This window comes from Microchirus variegatus (genome assembly GCF_963457635.1).
Source record: "Microchirus variegatus genome assembly, chromosome: 20".
Lineage (NCBI taxonomy): Eukaryota > Metazoa > Chordata > Actinopteri > Pleuronectiformes > Soleidae > Microchirus > Microchirus variegatus.
Window position 1 is genome coordinate 8544214 of NC_139821.1, and position 17999 is coordinate 8562212.

At 41.6% G+C, this 17999-nt stretch overlaps 1 protein-coding gene across 2 annotated transcripts in view; it reads left to right on the forward strand.

The window, feature by feature from the left end:
- The window catches only part of LOC310941400 (ELKS/Rab6-interacting/CAST family member 1-like), a 115533-nt gene that overhangs the window by 72772 nt on the left and 24762 nt on the right, over positions 1-17999 (forward strand). For both annotated transcript variants that reach the window (XM_083906564.1, XM_083906565.1), the window contains 2 exons: positions 7497-7644; positions 13274-13381. In XM_083906564.1, coding sequence (XP_083762690.1) covers positions 7497-7644; positions 13274-13381 — 256 coding nt within the window. The remainder of the gene's footprint in view (positions 1-7496; positions 7645-13273; positions 13382-17999) is intronic.

Sequence of the window (17999 nt, forward strand, 5' to 3'; positions counted from 1 at the left end):
CTGAAGGATATAAGACACTCTATATTGCATATTCGTTTAAATATAGTAATGGAAAAAGTAGCCGAAATGCTAATTGGCAGAAATTAAGTATAACAATAACGAATAAGTGTATAATGTCTTTGTGTAATATTTTAAATTGTTGCCTTTCATACTACAGCAGCATGAACAGACACACCAGCCAGAGCATGATTTCAAGAGGAATCAAAAATACAAAAACAACAACAACAAAAAACAATGCTCTTTCTGGTATGCGAAGGCCACTGTAGTTCCCTGATGCACTCGGGCAAAAGGAGGGCAAAAAGACTGAATCCTTTGTTTGTTATAATCTGTAATCTCACCATTAGATGTAACTAATTCATACATGCTGGATATGTTTCCCTGAAAGAGTCAAAGATAAACCAAATCACAAACTTGCTGCCTGCCGGACAGAATGCACATACGTTTTTCTTCTTTCTTTTTTTTTTTACACAGCCGTTTTTGTCATTACAAACAATTTTCCAGATCAGTAAACACAATTTGGTTTTGGCGTTGAATAAAAGCAGAGGGGACATTACATTCTTTACTGCAATTATCAATCATCTTTCTCTCTTTTTTCCATGCCATTATCCCTTTGTTGTGTTTAATGTCACCCTGGAGAGCATTTTTAACATTTCTCACTGAACTAACTACTGTGGTAGGTGTCGGTCATTTTCCTCAAATAACTGCTGTTAATAATTCTGTGAAGTGAAAACTTTGATACATTTGCAGGACGGAGAGCAGCAGTGAATGGTTTATTATAAATCTGTCTTTGCTTTGATGCACATATAAGCAGAACAGCATGAAATGTTTCATAAAGCTTGCACTGATCTGTCATTTATGCTCGTGTACAGCCATAAAACTGTTTTTTAAAAGGTGTATGAAATTTTAAAGAGGCCTTCATGCTTGCCTCTTATATCTGCACCTGTTTCTTTCTTACTGTTGAGTAGTGGAGTTGTGAGGCAGCAGCAGCAGTTCACACCTTCAGTGTGTGTGTGTGTGTGTGTGTGTGTGTGTGTGTTAGAGCAGACGAGAATAGGATCGAAGCCTGGTGCTCGATAGTTGTGTACTTCAGGACAGAAGCTGTCAGCTAAGAGAAAAGCAGTTCTCTAAAGGGGCCCCCTCGCTTTAGACACACAAACTGAAGTTGTGTGTGTGTGTGTGTGTGTGTGTGTGTGTGTGTGTGTGTGTGTGTGTGTGTGTGTGTGTGTGTGTGTGTGTGTGTGTGTGTGTGTGTGTGTGTGTGTGTGTGTGTGTGTGTGTGTGTGTGTGTGTGTGTGTGTGTGTGTGTGTGTGTGTGTGTGTGTGTAACTCTTGAACACCATTTATATCACTTTTTCCCCATTTTCTTATTTTTTTAACCTCTTCTTTTTCAAGTAGTAGTAACATTTCTAGCTTGACTGGGTGTTCTTCATGGCGAAGACCTAAACATTTATACCTGAGGAAACACCACTTTCAGATCCCTTTGTCTGTTGAAGGGGTCTGCCTCTCCAGGCCGTACTTTTACACCCCTTCTGTCTACTGCAGGTATTGGGGCCAAGTTGTGTCTAGACATCCTAATTTGAATACACAGAAGGACCTGGTATCTTGTGTTAGGAAAGGCACTAGCTCTGAGACAAAGCAATTGAATTTGCCTTTACAAGGTGTTTCCCCGGCCCACCTTGCATTTCTTGTCGCAAATATTACTTTGAGCGATGTCTTCGTCTAATTCGTGTGAAATGCAATGACCCTTTCAACCACTTTCGGCTTGCCATTATTGCTGTCGTGCTCTCGTAGTCTCGTGACGCGCAGCTCTCACATTCTCGCGCTCTCCCAGACATTTCAAGTACCGAAATTTGGCACCGATTGATTAAAAGTTAACCAATACTCTGTAGTAACGCAAATCGGTACCCAACCCTAGTGGTTGGTGACATCCTAGGTCAACCTGAAAATGCATAACGTTAACAAGCTGAAAGGGACAGACACACTTTATTTCCTAGCATACTGGGACAAGGACAGTCTAATAAAACTGCATAACTGTGCGTGAAAACTTGCTGACTGTTGAGTTGGTTTTGGCAAAATCTCAAAATCTTTTCTGGCAAAAACTCTTTCTCAGAGTCCATTAAGGACTGTAAAGCTCCCCCCTCGCAGAAATGAGGTCGAGCTTGACCCTCACCGCATCCTGCTGAGGGTTAAAGAGTAAACGGTGGTGTCCTGCGAGCGTGGCCACATGTGTAACCAGATCAGACAGTGTCACAGAAATCAACGGAGGGCTGCTTTTGTTCAGTAAGAAACAGAGAGAAGAGAGGGGGGTATTAAAAATAGTAATAATGCTCTGTGTTTGTCTTCGACAAAGACTGGCCATTGTCACACAACACTGAATCTACTTTACACACACTTCTCTCTAACACATACAAATGCACAGAAGTTAGAGACAACCTGTGAACACGCACACACACAGAATCCTCTCAAGTACATCCTTATAAGCGCATGGACACACATGGAAGCACATGCTGTCATAACACAGTCATACAGCTATCATTGAACACACACACACACACACTGGAGATTGCAGTAAAGGGTGACAGCTAAAAGAGACAATGCAGCACACGCTGGAAGCTGCTTTAATGTGTGTGTGTAGAAATATGTGAGTGATCTAAGACGAGGCTTTGGTGTTTCTGATAAAACGAGGGGCCTTAAGTGGTTTTAGGATGGAGGGAGGGGGGAGAGAGTAAGCCTCTGTGCATGTGTGTGTCGAGGTCAGGTGTCTGGTGCACTTGTGTGCGTTTCTGCTTACTGTCTACCTCGTCGCCCCGGCGATGACATCATGGCACACGACTGGCGAACAATGGAAAGAATTCCCCTCCCTTCTCTCTGTCTGTGAAGATGACAGGCGGGGGGGGGGGGTGGAGAGATAGAGGTGAGTGACGGGGTAAAGTGAAGAGGAAGATGAGGAAGGCAGGGTGGGTGAGAGAGGTACTGATAGGGAATGAGTGAGAGAGAGAGGGGTGGAATTTGTCGCTGTTTTTGCGAGTCTTCTTCGTTGATGTTTAAACGTTATGTATTCATGTTTTTTTTCAGTCAGTCTCCTCTACTCTGACTTCCAGACTGAAATATGCACACATGCTGCTTGAATGTAGAATAATGCAATTTGTGGCCCGAAGGAGACAAACAGTCTGAGAAGTTACTGACAGAGGCCACAAGTTTCTATTGCCTCCCGCGACGCTATGACGCAGAGACGGGATGAAAATTCAGCGTGTCCAATCAGGTGTAATGTTTCCATCGGAGCCGAGGCCAATAAGTATCTGTGACTGCTGCTGCTCCCGAGTCATTTCACCTGGGGATGAATGGTGATTGTACCCCCTTTCCCCTCTATAAGACAAAAGCCAGATGTGTAGTGGATGGTTTTTTTAGGGTGTATTTTTTGTGCAATGTGAAAGGAGCAGTGTTTCTTTGAACTGCATGCAAGATAGCAGCACATGCTATAAAAATGACAGAAGGAGGTCATTTAAAGGGACATATTATGCTAAATCAACTTTTTAATCATTTTAAAGGTCCCATATTATACCCTATTTTCCCAAGTTAACCTATTTCCCTGGTGTCTTAATTAACATGTCTGTGACATGCTTTGGTCAAAATACCATAAGGATGAAGCACCACAGCAGTTCAAAACAGCCCTGTTGAGAATGCTCTGTTTAGTAGTATCTTAAAGGACAGGAAATGATATCAGCATTTGGAAAAGTGACCATTTGCAGCCTCTAGCAGGCACATTGCTGTCATATATAACAGTTTGTGTAGAACTCTGTGCTGCACTGTGGAGCCAAGGTTAGAACTTTTCGCGGACTTCCGGTTTTCGGATACCATTACCCTCGCCAGCACGCTCGCGTGTTTTACGGACAAAGCGGAGCTCCTATGAGGCTCCTGGAGGCCCTATGAGTCGGTGAAAAAAGATGACCACAATTCGTTTTTGTGGTCCTCCTCAGTCTAAGTACAGGAGATAAAACACGTGATGTTGACTTCTGCAGTTATTGCTACGTCACAATGAGACATTCCTGGAATTGTTGTCTCTCGGAGCTCAGCTTTGTCCCTAAAAAACGCGAGAGTGCAGGCGAGGGCGATAGTATCTGGAAGAGTGGATCCCCGCGAAGAGTTCTACACAAACTTCCAGCCTCAGAGGATTTACGTGTCCAGTGGATACATGTTATATATGGCGGCAATGTGCCAACTAGAGTCGGCAAATGATGGCTTTTCCAAATGCTAATGCTGTTAGCTGCTGGAGCCTCAGTGACGCTGACGTAGTTTCCTGTGTCTCATTTGCATTTAGATACAGGCACTCAAAACCGAGTTCTGAACAGGGCAGTTTTGGCAGGGTGATTGAACTGCTGTGGTGTTTCATCCTTAAGGTATTTTGACCAAAGCATGTCACAGACATGTTCATTAGGACACCAGGGGACTCGGTTAACTTGGAGAAATAGGGTATAATATGTCTACTTTCAGTGATAACCTCTATATCGAGCGTTTATTCTTCACTTACTGTTTCCAGACCTTCCTTTATCCTCCATATTGCTACACAGTAGAAGAGACTTGAAAAGTTACACATCCAAGGCATCATATCCGCTGGGAACTTTTTCGTCTTTTTCGCAGCACTGCCTTCACTGTTTTCAACTGAAAGGACACGCTGCCAGCACTGCTGAGAGCACACACTGTTTTAAAGTGTCCTCTGATGGTCAAACTCTCTCAAGATTCAGCAGAATATACTGCGACACTTAAACACCTGGTTTTTATACTGATCACAAAAGTAACAGAAAGTAACCACAACCTGTACTTGTCACGAGCTCGTGTTTAGCTGCAAAGGCCCGAGCAGAGAGTGCTTTTTTCAGTGTGTGTGTGTGTGTGTGTGTGTGCATTAGAGATGAAGAGTTAGATGAGTGCATCTGGAATAAATATAATTTTATCACTGGGGTTTACAAGCTGCAAGTGCTGGCAGGTAACGCTCTTGGATGTAGTATTGAACTGGATGCACCGTGAGCTTTCAAAAGACCAAAGTTCCATTGGCTTTTTGTGTGTGTTTGTATTTCAAAGAGAAAACACTGCAACAGTGTTCCAGTGTCTCACAGTCCTGGAGAAATAAAAGTAAAATGTTGTTTGTCATGGCTTAAAGACATGTCCATGAAGAGAAATGACAAGGAGCATGTTGACACACAACTTTGATATCACACTGCGTAAAATATACAGTATCTACTGGATGGAAGACATTTGTTTCTTCATATGTGAGCCTTTGTGTCGTTTGTGTGTGGTCAGTCCTTGAGCCCTGCTGTGTGATTGTGGAAGGGGGAAACCACTGTGATTCACAGTCCCTCTGGAAGCTGACTGAATCCAGAGAAAACTGGAGTCACGGAGGGGAGGGGGGGATCCCCCAGAGGCGGCAGTGTGGCTTCTTCTGCGGTGGATGGGATGGATGGGATGCAGCTCTCCTGACCACACAGAACGCTATCTGTCTGTCAGACAGGGAAGGAGACAGAAAGAGAGTAGATGCAGTCATATGTGAGTGTGTGATTGTGTTGGTAAAGATATAGTATGTGAGAGTTGCACTTTGACTGTCTCTGCTGTAACTTCTGCGGCAAAACCTTTATGATATGTCAGAGAGAGAGAAAAGAAAAATTTGGTACCTCGTCATGATCTGATGCTGATTCCCAGTTTCATCAAACTTCGTCTTTTCTTATTAATTTGAATGAGATACATTCTGTGTGTTTAAACACCTTGTTATCAATTGCTAAGTTGACTAACAGAGGATGCAGATGACTAGATTTCTATATATTTTTTCCCCTTAATCAAGGCTTAATCACCATTTCACCCTGTGACCCTACAATTCAGCTCTATATCTCTGTTCTGCACATTCACATTAAGGCGTAGGTTGTCCCGATTCCTGTTGAGGTAGAGGACTACTGTGAAGTGAAGAGCTATTAATCCTTTAACGCCCAAGCCTCAAAATATCCAATCGCACTTTTTGGTTGTTGTTGCTTATTTTAACTATAAAAGGGCCAGTTTTTGCCCATATTTCCAGAATAACTATCCATATATGGCAGTTATTTACAATTTAAAATGAAGATAAACTGAGAACAAACAGTGTAGTTGTACATGAGCTTGTGTGTTAAATAGTATAAAACATATCGTTAGCCTATTAGCATAATTGCCTCAGTAATTGTTTGGTAATTGTGATATCTGCCTAACTCTACCAATGTGCTTGCTAAAAAAAGTTTTTTTTCTTGTTTTCCGAAAATGTTCAAATATGACTTAGGCAACTATGCTATTAGGCTAATGATATTTAAAATGAAATATTAAAGTTTTTGTCTTTAAAATTGAAACTCTCCTTTCTGGTGATAAAAATGCTGATTCTCCGGCTTGGGTGTAATTACCGTAATAACCACATGTTAGCTTTGACGTGTAGCTTTCAGAAACGTTGGAATATTTCCAGTAATCGTTAATCACGTAATTGCAGTAATGCAAAGTGCGCTAGCACAAACGCGCTGTCTGCGATACGCTCGGTGTTCAAGGGTTAAACGTAGGCTAAAAATGAACCAAATCTTAGGATGCTACAGCTACTATCACAACGCTTACGTTGGTTCCACGAACCATTACAACACTTGTTTGCACTCATACGTAGCATAAATTATACCTAGCATAAATAGGTTCACCAGTATTCCCAGGATATCAAGTTGTTTTCTGCTTTGGTTTAATGGATCTTGACAAAAACATGTACTGTAAGTAACGTCTGCTTGTGTTTGGTCCCATTTTGCAGTAGATTTTAATCTCTAGCCTTTATAGATCTTTTCTTAGTGGGGGTTGAAAATGGGATACAGGCCCAAGTGACTGTATATGCTGCTGGAACTAAAAGTCTCATTATTTTATTACTTGAGATAAACATGTTTACTGCTTCCTGCACAGAAGATTAAGTATATTTTTTTGGTGTGGGTAGAAATTAGGGAAGACAAAGATTATACATATGCCATATGATCTCCACCATAAATGAACCGGCCGACTTCTTGATTACATGGTTCGAGTCGCGTTTTTGCAAAAATGGCCCAGTTTTATCACAATGCGGTGCTCTAATTAAGAAGATTTCCCTACTTTTGTTGACATGCCGTGGGTTCACCATAACATTAAAGCACACCCCAAATTGGTATCTAGTCATGCAAATACTTTTGGTTTCCTCTATCCAGATTTTAGATATCTCATCTCTGGGATTCTTGTCTCCCAGTCATTAAAAAGGGAGGTGACTGGAGGAGCGTGACACCAGCAGCGGAAAACTAAATATGACTCGATTTAATTGGACACATTTGAAACCCTGAAAGGTGTTTCTGCTGAAACGGCATTCATATGTCTTATAGTGATTATAGAAGTGCTCCCACAGCATTCTATCTCATCTACCTGCACCTTTAATTCGGAAAAGTAAGTGCCAAAGACAATCCATTAATTTTAAAGTGTGATTTTTCTTTCTGCAGGCAAGAGGCGCTGCTGGCAGCCATAAGTGAGAAAGATGCCAACATTGCCCTGCTGGAGCTCTCCTCGTCCAAGAAGAAGAAAACACAGGAAGAGGTGGCAACTCTAAAAAGGGAAAAGGACAGTTTGGTGCAGCAGCTCAAACAGCAGGTATGATCACACACACACACACACGACGCGTCATCCAAGTGGAAACAAAGAAAGTTTGTCTCAAGATATTTTTAAAATGAGAAGAAAGTGGAAGAAAATCAGTTGTCAGAGAGGCTGAGAGCACAGGTGAGGTGGCTGTGACGAGGGGGGCGCAAAGAAAACAAGAGAGCAATGCGTACAAGAAACTGAGTCCAGATGTGACCACACGCCTCCGACCACCAACGATAAATTTAGGATTAGCCGACGCTCACCGCACACACAAACACACGCCGAGTCCAAATCTGCTTCAAATCTCTGCTGACAGCCCTTTTCCTACGACTTTTTGTATTCATATGTGTTTGTATTCATATTATTTACATTTTTTGCTCGTCTGCTTAGCGTATATACGCAAACACACACGCACACACACACACATGCAGCATCGGTGGTATGCATCCACTTCCACAGAGTTCCAACACACAAATATGTGCACACTCCCTGATATGTACACAGTCACCCGAGCCAAAAACAAGGATATAAACATGACCAAATGCCTCTGTGGTTCCACACAGAGGTCTATTCACACACGCACGCACACACACACACACACACACACACACACACACAGTAAAAAGGTTCTCGTGGCCCTATAGTGAACTAACCCAGTGGATAAACCTTCTCGGACAGGTTTTGATTGTCCTCACTCTTCTCTGTGTGTGCTGTCCATGCATGACACATACAAGATGTACACATGCCTCTTTTTTTTCATTTTTAACATGTGTTCATAGCAGATTTTGCTGCATAAAAACATCAAATCTGTAAATCTTCAAACTATGCAATTGAACTGCTGTTCAGTTCTCATGACTTGAGTTTTTCGCCCTCAAAAGTGCTGAATTTGAGAACATCTGAAGACTCATGTGGGCCAAAAAAGACAGACAACACCATCGTGTGTGTGTGTGTGTGTGTGTGTGTGTGTGTGCCAATGACAGTCTGGACTGGTGAATTAGGAAGTGTTGGAAAGTGGCTGTGTCAAAATGAAGTCATTATAACATGCACCACCTCGCCTCCTGCTCCTTCCCCTCATAGCCCAGTCACTATATTCATCTCTGTTTGAAGTCATTAATGACACTTCGGGGTCTGGAAGGTGGTCACTGACAACACGGAGGCTCTTAACTGTCTGTTAATACGGTTTTGTGCATGTGTGTGTGTGATTTCCAAGGTGTGAGAGGTCTTTTGGGCTTTCTCTGTGATGTCATCATTTACAGTTCCTCGATGATGGATCGCGGCTAAGACTTTCTTAATATCCGTGTGCGTGTGTATGATGGAGAGCGTAAGGCTGATGTGGTATTTTTAGCTTGCTCCTTCAGAGTGGGGACATGCACATACTTTGCCACTTATAACCTGTGTTGTGATATGAAATTAAATGATATATACTTTATGTAAGAGTGTTGCATATCCTCCCATTGGTATAACAAAAAAAGTACATTCATTCTATGTAAATGCTGCTGTAGTTCCCTTAAGTTCTTGGGAGGAGTCCTCCCTTTTTTACACTCTTACATACTGCACCTTTAAATGAATGATTAAGACACCTACATGGGGATGTGTCTTTGTCTTTCAAATGTCATGGATGTCTGGACGTTTTTTGAAGGTCAATCAGAGGTCACACACAGACGCAGTTTTTATTGAATTGATGGATGTTTGCTGAATGCTATGTTACAGCATCGCGTTGTGTTAATGCTGCACAGTGTGCACTGAAAATAAAGAGACTGAATGAATGGATATAATCATCTAAACTGATCTTTCCACTATTTTAAATTACATAAGAACAAAGTGTGTGTTTCCTGCATCTTGACCTGTATCCCCCAAGCAGTTTAGATGCTATAAATTAAGGTGACCTCACTTCTCTTCACTCTCTGCTCCTCTGCTTTCTTTAAAACTGTGATACTGTTTTCGTTCTTATTGTAGTTTACTTTAGCAGCGTGTTGGAGAGACATGAGACTGAAACCGCTTGTGTGAAAGCAAAGAAAACCAGCGAGCGACTGTAATAATTCAATTAAATGAAGTGAAAGAAGAGGGGGAGGGGAAGGTGAAAAGAAGAGACAGACACATGTGGTCAACGTTAACAGGTTGTGTGCGACAATGGCCGTTGTTTCCCACCTGTGTGAAGCTTTTATGTAGTTACTGTAGCTATAAAAACCTTGCTTGTTAACCATTGTCAAATGAATGCTCAAAAAAACAAATTTTTCCAGTTTGCTGCGCACTCCCTCATTCAGGTCTGATAGTATTGCTTGACAGAGCTTGTTTTTTAAGGATGTTGCGGCAACAACGGCAAAAAAGTTATGCACTGCACTTTGAACTAACATTAGCAAAAGACAAAAACACACAAAAAAACACTTCTCTACAGTAAAACATAGTTTCACCTTCAGTGACTCGTGAACAGATTAATATTTTACCGCATTTGTGAGGAAATATTTTTCATTCATCAGATGATTCGTTATTTTACAGATTATTATTATTGAACATTTTTAAAAGAAGGACAAGAGGCTGGAGAGAAATTATTTTCATACTTCTCTTTCGACAACTTTGTTCATTCTTGGTTTTATAATCCTCGCGACCTCTCCCGTTGGCTGACAAAAGTGAAAAAATGTGGATGTAATCTAATTTATCGGTCTACACAGATGTTTTTAAAATGAGATAACCCACAGTGCTCAACTCTGACACTTCTCATTGCCATTTGTAATTTTACACTTACAGTATCAACAACTTGACAGAAAAACAAGGGGTGGGTAGTGGGGGGGGGGGCAAATTTCTTTTATCAAGATGAAAAACATTCTCATCCACTCATGACTCAGCAACTTTTCATAATTGATAATAGATATTAACAAAGGGTTTTTCTTTCACCACTGCAGGGAACGATGAAACAATATACTCATATAATATTCCGCCGAGCCTCATAACGATGAGATACTTCTCTGCCAAGCATGACTCAGCAGTTTTTGCCCTCCTCGGTTTTTTTTTTTTTTTCAGCGTTCATTTGTTTCCCATTCTCCACATTGTCAGTGGGCTGCAGCAGAGGCCGCAAGGAAGGAGAGGCGAGGGAAGAAGGGAACAATGAGGGGGAGGAAGAGGAGTGAAATAATGGTGTGATGATTAGATTAAGAGAAGAGGTGGTTGGCACGGAAACAAGAGAGCTGAGGTCAGCATTCCTGACAATGAGAGAAAAAGGGGGAAGATGTAAAGAAAGCCCAGAGAGCAGAATTAGAATGGGACTGAATAGAGAGGTGTTATTTTGCCTTTCCTCTCACCTTCAGTCCGTCTTGTCCTTTTGTTCTCAGGATTGTCCGTCATTCCTTTCAACAAAGACAATCCACTGAACATGTGAAAGAAAGCAATTCACGCTAACAAGCCTGCTAAGTGCTTCTTTACTGTCAGTTAGGACGCTCAATAGGCCGTTTACCACTATAGTAGGGTTTTCTATGGATGTGTGATAGACCACATGGATAGAGATTGGTATATTATGTGCGTTTGTGTAGGTAATGAGAAGAATGTTCCAATTAAGATGCACAAACACAATCTAAAATGGAAAGGGAGAGTAAAGAGAACGACCGATTGAAGGCTTGTTGATGATATGTCAAGATATGTAAAATACTGTTTTGCACTAAAAATGAGTAATAAAAACAAAGAGGTTAGATGTTTGTTGAAGGATGGAGAGATCAATAATGTGCATGTGGGAAAACGAGAGAGATAAAAAAATAGGAAAGTTGGGGCGTAAGGGGATATTTAAATGCATATTAATAAGCTCCAAGATGTACAAAAGAGTATTAAGGCCACAGTCTGACTTTAACACAGTTTTCACTGTGTCTATTTCTGGACATGGAGGCAGAAGTTAGACTTGAAACCCGACCTGTTTTGACTCCACGTCGAATTCGGATCACCACTCCCCCTGTGCCCAGCCCGGCTAGCTCAGTCGGTAGAGCATGAGACTCTTAATCTCAGGGTCGTGGGTTCGAGCCCCACGTTGGGCGACATCTTTTGAATGCAATCAACAGACAAAATGTCGTAATCATTAGACTCTTCTGTACATAGGGTTATTGAGGTGGACTCATACCTGGATATGTCAGGATGGGAATGGTCTTCTCAAATCTCAGCCTCATCTGCCACCTTTAGAGAAAGAGAGAGAATCTGCCCATCACCTGATATCATTTTATAAACTACAGAGGGTTTTCCTGCAGTTGAAAGCATAATTTTCATAGTTGTTAGACTTGTGGCAGTGACCTGAACAACAAAGCATAGGAAACACTGATCCATCCATCCATTAACTACCAATTTATCCTCCACTCTGTAGGCTACACCCTGGACAGGTCACCACAAGAGACAAACAACCATTCACTCTCAGTTGAGAGTCTAATTAACCTCTCTGGGAAGATACTGGAGAACCTAGTGAAATCCAACCAGGTTGTGAACCCTGGTCTTTTTGGTCCATTGATGTAAAAAGGAGTGAGTCAGAGGCCATGTAATTGGTCCTTCAGTGTGGCTCAGGTGGCTTTTGACTCTAGGATGTAGCCACACGTGTCTCAGACGTCCTGGTGGTCCCATCTCAAATGAGTCCCGACATGCGTTCTCACTTGTACTTTGTGATCAGGTCACTGAAAACAGATGTTAACATGGGCCACACCTCGGTCTGTCATCATCATCATATACAAGATTAAATAAGATGGTAGTGGAGTTAGTTTGTTTTAAGTGGATATTTTAATGTATTTTTAGGCTGCCTTCAAGTAATAATGGATACCAGTGTGGTCCCACGTACAAACACAGAGTAAAACATTTTATACCAATCATCCATTTAGCTGTCAAACAATCACTTGCTAATGTTGCCGTTCACATATTTCTTCCAGTTTATGTCTCAAAAAAAAAATGTGCATTAAACGTCAGTCTGGCCAACTTAAGCCCTTCGTCCTTGCAGGGCTCAGGGAGAGACTAAAGGGATTTAGATCGTACAAGACAGATTTAGACTGACTCCTTCTCTCTCTTTCACTACCTCGCTTCTTCCGGGCCTCCGTCCTGTAGTATTATAACATGTTTCTTTAGTTATGAGGACAAATGTGGTCCCCACAACTATAAAAACACACAAGCTGTTGGGACTTAAATCTGTTTGCACAGCCACATTATGGAGACTTTTGGATGGATGTCCTCTGAAGTCATGGGAACCAGAATATGTGTGTGTGTGTGTCCTAATATTTGTCCAAGTCCTCGTAGATTTACCCCCCAGAGGCAAGCTAACAAGCCTGTTATTTTTCCGCACCAGTGAACAAGCTACACATCAGGTGGTGTGTGTGTGAATGTGTGTGGATAATCACGTGTGTCTGTCCGTTGCCCTTTTCCTCATTGTCCATTCCTGACTAATTCTCTCTCTCTGATACACAAACGCACACATACAAAAACACAAACCGCGTCTTAGTTAAAGGAAAAAGGCTCGTGGCAGACGTCCAAAGTGCTCCTCTCATCTTCTTCCCTGCAAATTAACTCCTGGAGGAATTCAGCGAGAGAGAGAGAGGGTTTTCCTCTTCTTCACAAACAGGACTATTAGCTGACTCATGTTACATTTTGACTGTCTTCAGTGAGATCCTAATTGTCCTCTCTTTCTCTGCAGACTCAGAACCGGATGAAGCTGATGGCAGACAACTACGAGGACGACCATGTCAAGGTCTCGTCTCCAAACACAGAGCTGCCCAATAATCACAAACCCTCCCCAGATCAGGTGAGAACCTCTAACAGTCTCCACAAAACATCCCAGACCCTTTACTCTACAACATGCTCTAACATAATTCATTTTATTTCTATTACATTCATTAACAAATCTATGCTCATTTACATCTTTGGTTTAATACTTCTATTTCCTACTCACTAACTTCCTGCTTTCTCTGAACTCACGCTGCGGTTGGACACGAAAACCAACCAATAGGACGATGAGGAGGGCATTTGGGCCTAGCCAATCACTTGCCTTCTTTCTCTCCCTCAGTCCGCCATTTTGTACAGAAGGGTGAGCGTCTTCTTTATCTGGATACAGTCCGTGTACGTGTCGTGTCATTCTTTTTTCCATCCATGGCTTTGTGGTCGTTCTGGTGTTGCGATTTCTCTTCGTTTTTTACGTTGTGCATTTTCACCCCCGCTTCATGTTTATTGGATCTTGAAACTCCTCTTCTGCCTGCAGTATTTAATTTAATTTATTTGCTCTTCATTCCTCTTTTGTCTTCACCATTTTGTTCTACCTTTTTCTTATCGGAAACTTCACGTGTTCATCGTGTTGCTTCACGTCGTTGCTTGACCCCGATGAGACTGTCATTTCACAGGTTTGCGATGCAGAAGAACCACAAAGAAAGCTCTTTTTTATAAAGGAATATTAGAAGGAAGGTTGTTTCCACTGACCTTTGCCTTCTTATGTTTTTTCAAATTACACAAACAGGGCTTTTTTTCAGAATTCTGAAGGCCTCCCCCTGAGGTCATTAATCGCACACGCATGACAACCTTCAAGTCGAGCAAGAATGAAAACACACACCGCTGTAAATCCCTCGTAATTTCATCTAACGCAGAATTAAATCGAGGGTGTTTCCAGTGCAACTTTAATACTTCATAATCTGATGAAGCCACTCATGCAAAATTCTTGGATATTATTGAAAATGTGCAGAAATTTTGAGAATAATGTAACGATGGGATGTGAGTTTGCACTCACCTGATTAAAAGAATGGTATTGGTCGGAAATAGCCACATATGAGTAGCACATGCTGCTTTTAGCGCTCTACAGTCCCTGCAGCAGGATTTCCCACTAGGATGCTAAAAGCCCAAAGGTTCTCGAGCAGATCCAAATTTGTCCCTGGTTATTAATTAGCAGTAGCGCCTCCCTGCCATGAGGGAAGGCTGTGCACGCACACACACACACACACACACACACACACACACACTCCATCTCTTTAACATTACATGCTCATGAATAGCTGCACACACATGTACAGACTCCTCGGTGTGGGTGTGTGTGTGTGTATGTGTGAGGTGGGCGCCTTCGCCACAGCACATTACATCAGAACAGTGAACGACTGTGGCGCTTTTTCTTCGGAGGATTCTGTGCTGTGCAGTGTGCAGAGGGAAAAATGCTCGAGAAACAACTGCGGCAGAGAACACGCGGAGCATTGTCGTCAGGATTATTATGGTATTTTGTGCTTTTAGGGGTTGAGTTGTACGAGATGCATCAGTTAAAAAGGACAGGGAGCACACATGACTCTGAAAAGTTATGGTTTTTGTGAGGCTTATATATTGATATATTCATTCATAGATTCTAAGTATTTAGAAAAACACCCTCAAATACAGTAAATACCCAGCAAATGCAAACATTTGATCTGTATTCAGAGTATAGCGCTGCTCAGACCTTGAGCATCGTCTCATGATCTGTCTTGGCATAGCAGACATACACTCTTAGAAATAAGGGTTCCAAAAGGGTTCTTCTACAAGGGCTGAGGTTCTACCTGGAACCATTTGCTTCTGAAAAACCCTTTCCCGAAGAAGGGGGTTTTCAAGGGTTCTTGGTAACATTAATGGTTCCAGTAAGAACCATTTTGATCCAGAGAACCCTTGAAAACCCCTTTCCTGAATAGTTTTAAAAGGTGGTATTGAAGAGGTCTTATTTGAGACCTTTCAGAGACTTCCCTCTGACCGAGTGTTTATTACTCACATTGCATCAGCAGCCACAACTCTTAACTCTGAAAGTGTTCTGCTTTGAAATCCTACCTCCTCCATAGATGCTGTTCCTGGTCACATAAACGTGTCAGGGCTTCTGTGTATGTGTGTGTGTCACAGAGGAATCTGTGGAGAAACAAAAAGTCCTGATTTTCACCACATGTGGTCATAGATTCTTTCTTTTGTTTGTTTGTTTGTTTTTTTTTAAATGCGGCTGGTCAGTGAATGTCTCTCTTTGGAGTTGTTTCATAGAACAGTAGAGTCTGCTCTGCAGTCATGAGAGGATAATAAAGAGGCACACACACACACACACACACACACACACACAAACAGTGCTGTATAAAATGATGCCTCCTGTGGGATTGTCTCACAGTACAGTAAGACATCGGGAGTCATAGTGGACTCGTTAAAGCACACACTGCATACATTGACTGCTGCTGGTTGTGTAATGCAATAAAAACCATGTAGGCACATACATACTGTTCACTTTAATAAAATCAGTAAATTAAAAAAAGAGTGTTTTGTTCATTTGTCATATTATTGTTATTACTAGCATGAGTTATTTTTACACATTATTTGTAGTAGTAGAGTTCTTAAAGGGGGGAGAAAGCAGCAGTGTTGTTACTTCTGTTTCTCATTTGTTTTTGTGTATTTGATCCACAGAGCTGGAAAGTGTGGACGTTTTTGACAGAATAGTCCAGATTAAACTGGGTCTAAGAGAGAACAGCTGCCGCACATATGTTGACTGTGCGTTCTGAGCGACGTGTTCACATATTGTCATTGTACACACAGCGGCGTTGTCACTGCAACTGTCAGCGCACATCACGCCATACAGCGACATTTAAATGTAGAATATTCTGGAGATATCCCCTGTCAAGCTGCTTCTTGTTCTCCAAGGCAAGAAATGTTCAGTTATGGGAAGTCACTGGAAAACTTAAATATTTGTGTGTTTGGGTCACACAAAGTGTAGGTTGCATATTTATTAAGTGTGTGTTTGTATGGATGAGAAACCAGCACCTATTGAGGTTGATTTGTGGTGTGTGTGTGTGTGTGTGTGTGCTGTATTCTCAATAAATAAAGCTCTGAATGAGACGTGACAGTTACTTTGACTCGATGTCACTTTACTTTCAGCTTTTATTTTGACAGAGACAAGTTTTCCCCCCCCCGCACGAAAACCACCCACGTCTAGTTCTTTTAATTTGTTTGTCAGGATAGCTTACATTATTGAATAATGAGTAATAGAGGTTTATGTGTTGTGTTTTATTCAAACGTGTGTGTTTTTATATCCCCCACTGTTTTGACAGCTGAGACAGTTTTGGGGCTTTCAGAAAATACGTTACAGCTGTGTGTAAAATTCACATTTTGAGTACATACATGCAAAGGCACTTAGCATCAGAATCAAGAATATACAGCATGTGTTTTTTTAGGAATAAATGTCAAATTAAGATGTGAGACAATGGTGCGTGTGTGTGTGTGTGTGGGGGAGAGAGATGTTACAGGGCAGCGTAAAAGCATCCTGCTGTGTGTCAAATGTCCATGCTGAGTGACAATGAGTCCAGACGCAGCTGGGATTTGATCCACTTTTACCAACACACACACACACACACACACACACACACACCAACAGCCTCTTAACATGCTTCCTCTGCACTTAAATCCTGCTATTCCCCCGAGGAGAGCAGTGTGTCAGCATGTCTTATCTGCAAGTGTGGGCCTGCGTGTCTTGGGGGGTCCCTCTGTCGTTTCCTCCCCCCTAAAAAAAATGTGTTTATATACTGTGTATGTTTTGGTCGTACGTCGGTCATGGCCGCAGTAAAACAACGGCATCATGGGAATCAGAGTCATCTCATGAGTTTGACTGCATTTCTCATCAGCAACTGAGACGTGGTCATTCAACACCGATGTGGCAGCATAAATCCTTTACATCTGCTCTTAGGTTTTACTTTTGGTCAATGTTGTTTCAGTGTTTGTATAAAGTCTGCTCTAACATGTGATAAGACACAGTTGAACATACGTGTAGCTGATTTCAAATAGAGATAGACCGATATGGTTTTTCAGGATCGATACCGTTACCGATTATTAGTAGTCAAGGAGTTCCGATAACCGATATTTGGAGCGGATATTCATTTGCAGTAAAAGTTAAAATATTGGCGTCAAAATTTGGATAATACAAACACCAACACTTCATTTAAATGCCTTTTAAGCATTAGCATATTTTAAAGATTTTTTTTTTATCTTAGACAATAGACATCTTTGATTTAAAATTCTAACAAAAAGTGCAGGAAGCTCCCATGCGCAGCAGCATGTCTTTAAGTTAAATACAATTTTAAATAAATAAATTGATCTTTTATCAGCTGTCGGATTTAAAAAAAATGTCGAATATCGGCACCGATAATCGGCCCGGGCCTGTCTATCTATTTCAAATTTAGATTTAAAGCAGTAGTTTTCACATCAGTCAGCGTGTTCTTCAACTAAATCCAGAGGACTGAATTCAGTGTGGTTAAAATGTGATTACCATCATTAAAGTGATTGCATTATCTAACTAGAAAAGCACTCGGAGAGCGCAGACCTCCACCAAGGCAGCCACAAAATAGCGACAAAAATAGTGTTAGCGTCTACGGATCACACCAAAAATGTCCTTGGAAAAA